General features: G+C 25.8%; 1 protein-coding gene across 1 annotated transcript; it reads left to right on the top strand.

Moving 5' to 3' along the window:
* The first annotated feature begins 1,079 nt into the window (after nucleotides 1–1,079).
* LOC149061472 (insulin-like growth factor 1.S) lies at nucleotides 1,080–5,973 on the top strand. Its single transcript, XM_089215000.1, has 5 exons — nucleotides 1,080–2,567; nucleotides 3,274–3,448; nucleotides 4,737–4,842; nucleotides 5,453–5,547; nucleotides 5,927–5,973. Exons 2-5 carry the CDS (start codon nucleotides 3,280–3,282, stop codon nucleotides 5,971–5,973), a joined length of 417 nt encoding a protein of 138 aa, XP_089071126.1. The 5' UTR covers nucleotides 1,080–2,567; nucleotides 3,274–3,279.
* Nucleotides 5,974–10,602: the final 4,629 nt, after the last annotated feature.

Here is a 10,602-nt window from a genome sequence, read left to right as displayed (position 1 = left end):
AAATCAATGGTTGGATACTTGATTGCATAAAATCAATCAGTGGATAAAGGTTTGTTTTGCAAATCTATATTTTATTATTGTGTATTATGTTCAATGTTGTAGTATTGTAACTATGAATAAATATAAAATATAAAATGTAAAACATTCTTCTTCCTTGTTAGTATGAATTATTGAGAGTTTCGACATTTTCCTTATTGAGATTTTAATGTTTTTTAGATCCCATTTAATATAAGTATAATGTAAGTTATAACAATAAAAGTATCCCTTTATGGTTTAAAAAATGTGTAATTTTTAATTGAGTTTCAACTATAGAATAAATGTTAATTTTTGGCAGATTTAAATATCAGTTTAATACAGCTTGATAACAAGAATATAAAATAACATAATAATTATGCGTTTATAAATCATATATTCTCTCCAGTTGATGAAATCAGTCAATAAATAATACTCCTAAGCATAGAAACAAGTAAATACTTGTTCATTATATTTGCTTATAGGTATATTATATGTATACATTAAAAAAATATCTATCTGTAATTAGTCTCATCATCACCATTTACTATTAAAGCAATTTGATTTATAAGTTATGATTTAGGTATAGAAAGAACTCATCGTTGAACTTATTAATGAATGTACTATATTGTTGTATCCTTTTAAAATTTTAGTTTTAATATTTAAGATTATACAATTATGAGTCAAATATTTAATGTTTAAGGAGACACACTACCATACTTAGTTACCTAAATTTGCTAATAGGTCAATTCATTCAACATTATTAAAGTTAACTACACATGACAATAACTGCTAAATAGACAACACAGTCAAGTGTGACATTTTATTTATGTATTCTATGTGGAAAAAGTGTGGTTAAAAATTATATATTTTTATTATTTTAAAATTAATTTTAAACCTTATCTATATATTTTAAACTTAACAGCAGTGATCTGCTTTTTTCAATATGATTTTCACATAACAGTAGCATATCATCAAATGTCATAGTAGTTGTGGTACCTAATAGAGATAGTGGTAGTTGTAGACTTGTAGTTAAAAAACAATTAATATTAGAATTAGCAGTTGTTAAAAACTAAAATAAAGTAGCTTCATTGATAGTTAATTTTAACTGTAATTGTAGTTTTAGTTATAATTTTAGTTGTCTACATAATTACTTACGACGATGGTAAGCTATAGTGAGGAAATATTCAGGGCACGTTTAACAGAGGAGTCATAAGGAGAGTAGGGATATTAAATCTATAAGCCGCGATGCAGAGGAATTTTTTATGAATACTAACAGTGGAGGGGCCTCAGAGGACTGAACCATATTCAAGCAAAGGACGAACCGGAGCACAGTATAGGGCTTTAGGAGGCGAAACAAGTTGAAACCAGTGCGCCCCCGTTCCTTTATGGAAACAACTGGTCGCTATGTAAGTATTTTCCAACCTTAACTTTATACATTTTCTAAGATGAGTTACACTGTGAAATGTTTCAGAACCATTTATATATAATTCATGAAACAGTATTTTAACTTACTGTATAGTGAGTAAAACCTGTCTAACCTGTCATCGGGTAAATAGCACCCATAATATATGTAAGTACGAATTTTTTCGGAAAGCATTGGGAGAGGGAGACTAATTAGTTATTACCACTGAGTGCTGGAATGCATTAACTAACTAATCTCCGATTTTTAGAAAAAACAATGTTAGTATCTTCACAGAGATCATCAGCTCTCGCCACTTTCCGGGTAGAAATATTGTGTTTCAGTTAGTGTCAGATACGAAATTTACTGATCCTGGACTTGTCCATACACCAGTCTATAGCAAACATTTAGTAACGAAATGATCTAGTCATCTAGGAATTTTAGGTCCAAATTGTGTAAGTTGAAAAAAACATTAAGCCGCCGACATACTGAACGGGTGAATCATAATTTGATCAGTGAAAACCCTAAATTCTTAGCTTAATGCATTATCCATTTAACTACCTACCGGCTACCGAATAACAGATTTAAACAAATTACAGGGGGTGTACAATTTACAACGTTTTAAAGACAGAGACAGCGAATGCGAAGACGACGTCCTTAACCTTAATGATTGGACTTTTATAAATTTACACTTATTATCGATTTCACTACACTCGTTGTGCCTATTCTATATGATTATCTTCCAGGTAGGTATCTGCCGAAAAAAATCTTATATGGCGTGGACATATGTGATATTAATATTCGTATGTATACGCAAGTACCTATATGTTAAATAAACACGTGGAATTTTATTTCAGCAGTAGAAATGAACAATAGGTAACAATAGGAACTCTGATGCGCTCCTACACCTAAGGGACCGTTGTCACGTGAGTGTGATCATTTAATCCCCACTTATACTACACCTTCTCTACCTAGAGTCCTGATATACATAAGTAGGGCCATACCTTGCTCGCATTACGTATTCTGCGCTATACCTTGAAGCATCACAATTTAATTACCTAAGCTACAGTGTTTATACAACTAATTTGTTACTCTTCTACCAGATAAAGCGAGCCATCAAATATAGTCTACACAGTGAATCTTCTCGATAAAGGTATGTTACTATTATTCGCCATAAACAAACTGCTCTTTAAGTTAAATTATCCGTGGCATTTATTAATGTAAAACTAACCCATTATATAAACAATACCTATATTGTATACTTAGTGTAATTATTACAGATAAAACAAGATTGTTATGTTATTAAGCAATGAATAATTATATTATATATCATATAATACAATACAATACAATAAAATAAAATACAATTATAGTAATATAATATTATTTAATTATTTATTGCTAAATAACATAGCAATCTTGATTCAAATATAATACTAACACAAAGTACATATATAGCCATATAGGTAATGTCCATATAATGTGTTTTCGTCAAATGTATTCACTATCTGGACGATTTTCACTATTTTGGATATTCCATTTCATGAAACAAGTGATTTTACTATGTGGATGTGACATATACAATATACACATGAATGATTTACATAACCCATCTCATTGAAAATATCTGTGTACACCACTATTGCTACATACATCAATTTTTAGAACTGTATTTAAATTGTGTTAAAAGTATAATATAATAGTATATCAATTGATCTTCATTAAAAATATTGATTAAATAATGAACAAGAGCAATACATACTAATATTATTTTTTTTTTATTGAATAAGCAATTTAATTCATTTTTTTGTTTTGTTTATAATAGGTATATATTCCACAGTATATGTTGAATGTTTCAGATAATCATGAAGGTTTTATTTTTTATTACAATAATGTTAGTTTGTGCTAATGCAGTTTTGGGGTTGCCTATTATCAACAACAAAACCTACTGGGAAAAACCAGTGCAATTCTGTGGTGGAAAATTGGCTATTGAAATGTCAATAATTTGCAATGGGCGTTATAATGAAGATAAAGGTAAATATAATTACTCTATAGTATATAATTATCAATGATAACTAGTATTATTCATTGGACGAATCTCGGCTATAAACCCCATCTTAGTTATTATTAACTCGAAACTGTAAAATATTGCTTTTTTTAACATTCATATTATATTGTGAGGTAATATTGTAAAAGTAAATTTTTATTGTTCTAACCTAATAGTTAATTACACAAACCTGATTTTCATGTATTACGTTAATTTGAGAGATAATTTTGCACAATATCATTTGGTGTAACTATCAAAACATACACTTGATACTTTTGTTCAAGTATTAGGATTTCAACAGAGTATCATTCACTGTAAAATAAAATCTGAATCCAGTTTCATTTTTTTACTCAATTAAAAAAAAATTAAAACTAAAATGGAAAATGTATAAGTAAACTTAAACAAATAATGGAAAATTAGTATTTGATTTTGAATACAGATACTTCAAGAGAATGTTCAAAATATTTTGTTCTAGTACCCTTTAAAAAATATTTGAATACCTTTACCCAAGTACTTTATACGACGCTCAGGAAGTTTAATTTCATAATGATTGAATTAGCTTTAGAAACTTTTTTGAAATACTTTTTGTTATTTTATTGAAAAGGGCAGAGTAATAAGTACGAAGACAAATAAGTTGTTTACTTATTAATATATACCTACATGATTTATTTATAGGCTTTAGAAATGAAATATTTATTTATTTTAATGGGTGATTTAAAAAGTCCATCTTTTATTGTAATTTCAATTTTTTTTTATCTCAAATTTTAACTATCAAAATGATTTGAATATATATTAGAATTATACAAGTAATATTACCTACTATTTAATCATACTATTATAATACTACGCTATAATCACATTATTATCCAGCTCTTTACCCAAACTACTGCCATTGATTTACTAAAGGTCCCACATGAGCGACTATTTTTACTATGGTGGATAGTTAAGGAAGTAAAGAGTGTCAGTAATTTTAAAAAGGCACTAAAACTTTAAAAAATGTATGATAATATTATTGACATGTTTGAAATTTGTGCAAGTTAAAAAACATCTTTTATAGGTAGAAAATTAACCTTAATTAGTAATAGTTTTTTTTTTTTTTATAATCACCTAAAACATACATTTTACCTACTTTACATTACAATATAATAAAATTTACTGTAAAATAAAGAATTTTAATGTATGAATTACTTACTTATACAATAAACAATTATATAATATTTTATTATGATTATAGGTTTATTAAATTTTTGTCTAATTATTTATATTGATTTTCAGGTAGTCAACAAACCAGAAAAACAAGAGGGATAGTGGATGAATGTTGTTCAGTTCCATGCAAACGAAAATACCTAAAACAATATTATTGCGCTCCTGCACCACAGATGTATGTAATTTTTCATTTATTCTAAAATTTCCAAACCTAACCTAACCTTCTAAATATATATCTAAGTCCAGACCTGTAAAGAATACATTTAAAAAGTATTTCGGTAAATACTCTGCAAATATATTTATTTTTTATGTATTTAAATACTATTCAAATACTCAAATTGTATCATAGTTCGAACACTACTCAAATTTTTTATTAAAGTATTCGCAATACTTTTCATATACTTTTGGTTTTTAAGCAATGTAGGTATTATAGCCAATAGACACATAGCAGGTTTATAATCATTTTTATTTTTTATTTATTAAATAATTTTTTATTACATTTTAAAAACATAATGTTTTCGAAATTCAGTATTATGGCTAGAATTACTGATATTAAAACATAAAATAGATAATTCTACTTGTGATGTAGATCCGGGGTAGAAATATTCAAAAACAAACACAATTTTTAAGAACGTCCATAGTAAAGTCACCAGGTAAAACCAGTTTCAATCACCCAAACAGGCTAATAATGTTTGGTCAAAACACCCAACCAAACTGTTCTCAATGGAAAATTACCAATCAATGTATTATTTATTCAGAAATAAATTAATTTTTGTAAATTGCAGATCTAATTCCCAATTTGCAGTGACTACTGCAGAATCTACAGATTCAGACGGAAAATCAAGTCTCATTAATTATTCTTTATACTATTATCCCCTAAGTAAGTATCTGCTTAAAATACTTTACTGGTGAGATTTAAAGATAAAAGAGTGCAATTTAAAACACATAGAGTAGATAATATTGAAATTGTTAGATGTTATTCTAATTCCTAACAAGTAACTAAATAAATTATATAACATATTAATGATTCGAAGGAATATTTGCAATAACCTAATTAATTTCATTTTTTAATCTGAAATTATGGCCTTCTACTATGCTTTATTTTCTCTATGCACTCTTTTAACTCAAATATCATTAAGTTACTTAATTTAAGTATTATGCTGGATTAGAATCCGTTAGATATACTTCAACTTTTGAATCTTAAATCCACGAAACACACAAAATAATAGTTGCTTCAATAATTATTTTTGTTTTTACAGTTGGACGTGTATTAGCTGATTTTCCTAAAGATTATCCAATCCAGTAGGTAATCAATATGGATTGTTAAATTAAAAATAGACTTACTATGATGAACTGAGTTGTGTTGTTTTTTTATTATTATACTTATTAAGAATGAGATCAGTAACACACTAGTACTACCCGTGTCAATGAGATCAGGATACAAGGATTATTTATGTTGTGATGGGGGGGGGGGGGGGGGATAAAAATTGTCATAATATTAAAGAATTGATTTGTATATACTATATAATAACTACCTACAATAGACTTAAAATATCTATTTTTAGATCATTACTTAAAAAATGAAATAATTATAGAAGGTTTGTTGAAATTTTCAATCTTTGTCTATATAACTTTTTGTTCATTTATATTACAAAATAATTTGTGAATTTTGTTAAATTTTATCATTTTTGTCCAATTTTGAACTAAAATTGTTTATGTAAAAAAGTCATGGCCTTGTATCATATTTGTAAATCTTAGATATAAATGCAATTTTTTTATCAATGCTTAGAGAAAAAAATTAAAAACTTTGAAAATTTAAAAAGTTTATAAATCGTTCAAAAATAATCAAAATATTTTGAAATTTTTATTCGATTTAACAATTTATTAAAGAAACTATTGTAAAGCGCGTTATTTACCATGTTGGTTGTCAATTTGACAGTGTACAATTCAATACATTATGCATATAACTATTTGTAAGAGGAGACTTATAAATAATAATAATATTTATATTTATTACCTTTTAAGAATCATATTATTTAAATAAAGTAATAAATTAATGTCTCCAAAAGCCTTGATTTGCAGAGCGGACAACGGTTAGTTTCTAAGAGGGGAGGTTCAAATTTAAAATAATTAGATTAAAATATCCTTTTTAAATCAATCAATCAATTAAAATTTAATCAAATAAATAAATAATAATTTTAACTACGAAAGAACAAAGTTTGAGAAGAGTGCAATTGATATATAAGGTTTACAAAAAACAAGAATTTCTATTATACTTCACATACTTATCGTAACAACCATAATAAATGATAAAAATGAATATAGGAATATCATATTGCATAAATAAATTTAAAACTATATTTAAATGATCCCTGTCACCAAATTCAATATTATATTCACTTATTTTATATACATTGTTTATTTTTTGAGAAGTAGAATAATTCTAGTTGAAACTGACATATTCAAGTTAGAAAAATATAACCTACCGATTATAAAGTATTTACTAAGTTAAGATGAATATTAAAACATTTTTCAATAACAAATGTAAAAAATCAAATCCATAGAATAAGATATTGAAAATATTCTGGGCACATTGAAAATATGGATGTAAGTATGTAATATGAATATGTATTTAATTTTTAATGCACATTTTTTTTTCTTTTTTTGTCTATAAACCATAACAAACTTAAGAAATCAATGGTTGGATACTTAATTGCATAAAATCAATCAGTGGATAAAGGTTTGTTTTGCAAATCTATATTTTATTATTGTGTATTATGTTCAATGTTGTAGTATTGTAACTATGAATAAATATAAAATATAAAATGTAAAACATTCTTCTTCCTTGTTAGTATGAATTATTAAGAGTTTTGACATTTTCCTTATTAAGATTTTAATGTTTTTTAGATCCCATTTAATATAAGTATAATGTAAGTTATAACAATAAAAGTATCCCTTTATGGTTTAAAAAATGTGTAATTTTTAATTGAGTTTCAACTATAGAATAAATGTTAATTTTTGGCAGATTTAAACTGATATGCTTGATAACAAGAATATAAAATAACATAATAATTATGCGTTTATAAATCATATATTCTCTCCAGTTGATGAAATCAGTCAATAAATAATACTCCTAAGCATAGAAACAAGTAAATACTTGTTCATTATATTTGCTTATAGGTATATTATATGTATACATTAAAAAAATATCTATCTGTAATTAGTCTCATCATCACCATTTACTATTAAAGCAATTTGATTTATAAGTTATGATTTAGGTATAGAAAGAACTCATCGTTGAACTTATTAATGAATGTACTATATTGTTGTATCCTTTTAAAATTTTAGTTTTAATATTTAAGATTATACAATTATGAGTCAAATATTTAATGTTTAAGGAGACACACTACCATACTTAGTTACCTAAATTTGCTAATAGGTCAATTCATTCAACATTATTAAAGTTAACTACACATGATAATAACTGCTAAATAGACAACACAGTCAAGTGTGACATTTTATTTATGTATTCTATGTGGAAAAAGTGTGGTTAAAAATTATATATTTTTATTATTTTAAAAATAATTTTAAACCTTATCTATATATTTTAAACTTAACAGCAGTGATCTGCTTCTTTCAATATGATTTTCCACCGAGTTCATATTACGCATTTAATACTGGTACGATAATTCTTAAAATCTCAAATAGTCATCCGTCGATAGCTATGATTTTGAAATTAACTGTAAACTCTATTTAAGATCGTACCTAATTTTCATACTGTTACTACAAAAATATATTATTAAAATTAACTTTTGAATTTATAACCATATGTAGTCTTTTGGCGCTTCCATTAAATATCGAAGACACATTCACTATCACTTATTCATGGCGATATCAATAGTATATTCCCCTGGTAGTTACATTTCTTTTCAGACGAACTAAATCGTTTGAAATTCATTTGAATTGTTATTGTACATAACTTGAATCACATCACGTATTTTACAGTTTTATATTGACGTGCTTAAATACAGACAATCCATTATGAAAACTGTATATTGTTGGGAAAAATTATATTAATTCAAGAAAATGTTGCAAAAATATATAATTATGTGTCTTATAACAGTTTGACATTATGCTTTTTTCATTAGAATTTAATCTAAATTATTTTATTAATCTATATAAATGAATACCATGAGGGTGTATTTTAAAAACAAAATTTTGGTTTCAATGAAGGTTGGTATTAAAATCATGTATATTTATAATTACATGCTATAATTTTGCCTCTAACAGAATATCAAGACAGAACCTAAGTTGTACACGTGTGTCCAGACATATTAATTCGTAAATATATACAAGTGGTCTACTAGCAGCCAAAATATAAGCAATATTTTTGTTTTTATTTAAATAAAATGTGCGATTAAAAGTAGATTCTAAGATGATATGATTAATGTTAATATATATATTTAATTTTCAAACCATTTAGAACTGAATACGCCTTCATCAGGAGTACCTACTCAGTACATGTTACACGTCTAGTGTTTCTGGTATTTCAATTCATTAAATGTTATATACTGTTCAACAAATGGTTTTTTCATAGAAAATGTGGTAAAAAATTCTTAGACGAATCTTATTGGTATATTATTTGTAATTCGTTCCAGCCATAGTGTATTATTTAAACTTTTTTATAAACATATCTAATGTAATAGCGGTGATGTTCATTTGTTAAATAAAAACGTGGGATATATACCAGCTAATCATTGAGATTATGAATGAAAATTGGACGATGCACACCATTGACTATGCCTACATTAGATTGTCCAACGAGTTCATATTACGCATTTAATCCTGGTACGATAATTCTTAAAATCTCAAATAGTCCTCCGTCGATACCTATGATTTTGAAATTAACTATAAACTCTATTTAAGATCGTACCTAATGTTCATACTGTTACTACAAAAATATATTATTAAAATTAACTTTTCAATTTATAACCATATATTATATAGTTTTTTGGCGCTTCCATTAACTATCGAAGACACATTCACTATCACTTATTCATGGCGATATCAATAGTATATTCCCCTGGTAGTTACATTTCTTTTCAGACGAACTAAATCGTTTGAAATTCATTTGAATTGTTATTGTACATAACTTGAATCACATCACGTATTTTACAGTTTTATATTGACGTGCTTAAATACAGACAATACATTATGAAAACTGTATATTGTTGGGAAAAATTATATTAATTCAAGAAAATGTTGCAAAAATATATAATTATGTGTCTTATAACAGTTTGACATTATGCTTTTTTCATTAGAATTTAATCTAAATTATTTTATTAATCTATATAAATGAATACCATGAGGGTGTATTTTAAAAATTTATGCGTTTATAAATCATATATTCTCTCCAGTTGATGAAATCAGTCAATAAATAATACTCCTAAGCATAGAAACAAGTAAATACTTGTTCATTATATTTGCTTATAGGTATATTATATGTATACATTAAAAAAATATCTATCTGTAATTAGTCTCATCATCACCATTTACTATTAAAGCAATTTGATTTATAAGTTATGATTTAGGTATAGAAAGAACTCATCGTTGAACTTATTAATGAATGTACTATATTGTTGTATCCTTTTAAAATTTTAGTTTTAATATTTAAGATTATACAATTATGAGTCAAATATTTAATGTTTAAGGAGACACACTACCATACTTAGTTACCTAAATTTGCTAATAGGTCAATTCATTCAACATTATTAAAGTTAACTACACATGACAATAACTGCTAAATAGACAACACAGTCAAGTGTGACATTTTATTTATGTATTCTATGTGGAAAAAGTGTGGTTAAAAATTATATATTTTTATTATTTTAAAATTAATTTTAAACCTTATCTATATATTTTAAACTTAACAGCA

Source organism: Diuraphis noxia, unplaced genomic scaffold (assembly GCF_037042655.1).
Source record: "Diuraphis noxia isolate RWA-SAM2 unplaced genomic scaffold, SU_Dnox_SAM2 contig0001, whole genome shotgun sequence".
NCBI classification, from domain to species: domain Eukaryota; kingdom Metazoa; phylum Arthropoda; class Insecta; order Hemiptera; family Aphididae; genus Diuraphis; species Diuraphis noxia.
Note: the sequence above shows the minus strand (reverse complement) of the source record. Positions and strands in the feature narration are given on the sequence as shown.

Coding starts and splice junctions, on each gene's coding strand:
- LOC149061472 (XM_089215000.1), top strand. CDS start 3,280: ATGAAGGTTTTATTTTTTATTACAATAATGTTAGTTTGTGCTAATGCA. Junction 4,843..5,452: donor TGCGCTCCTGCACCACAGAT/GTATGTAATTTT, acceptor TGTAAATTGCAG/ATCTAATTCCCAATTTGCAG. Junction 5,548..5,926: donor TTTATACTATTATCCCCTAA/GTAAGTATCTGC, acceptor TTGTTTTTACAG/TTGGACGTGTATTAGCTGAT.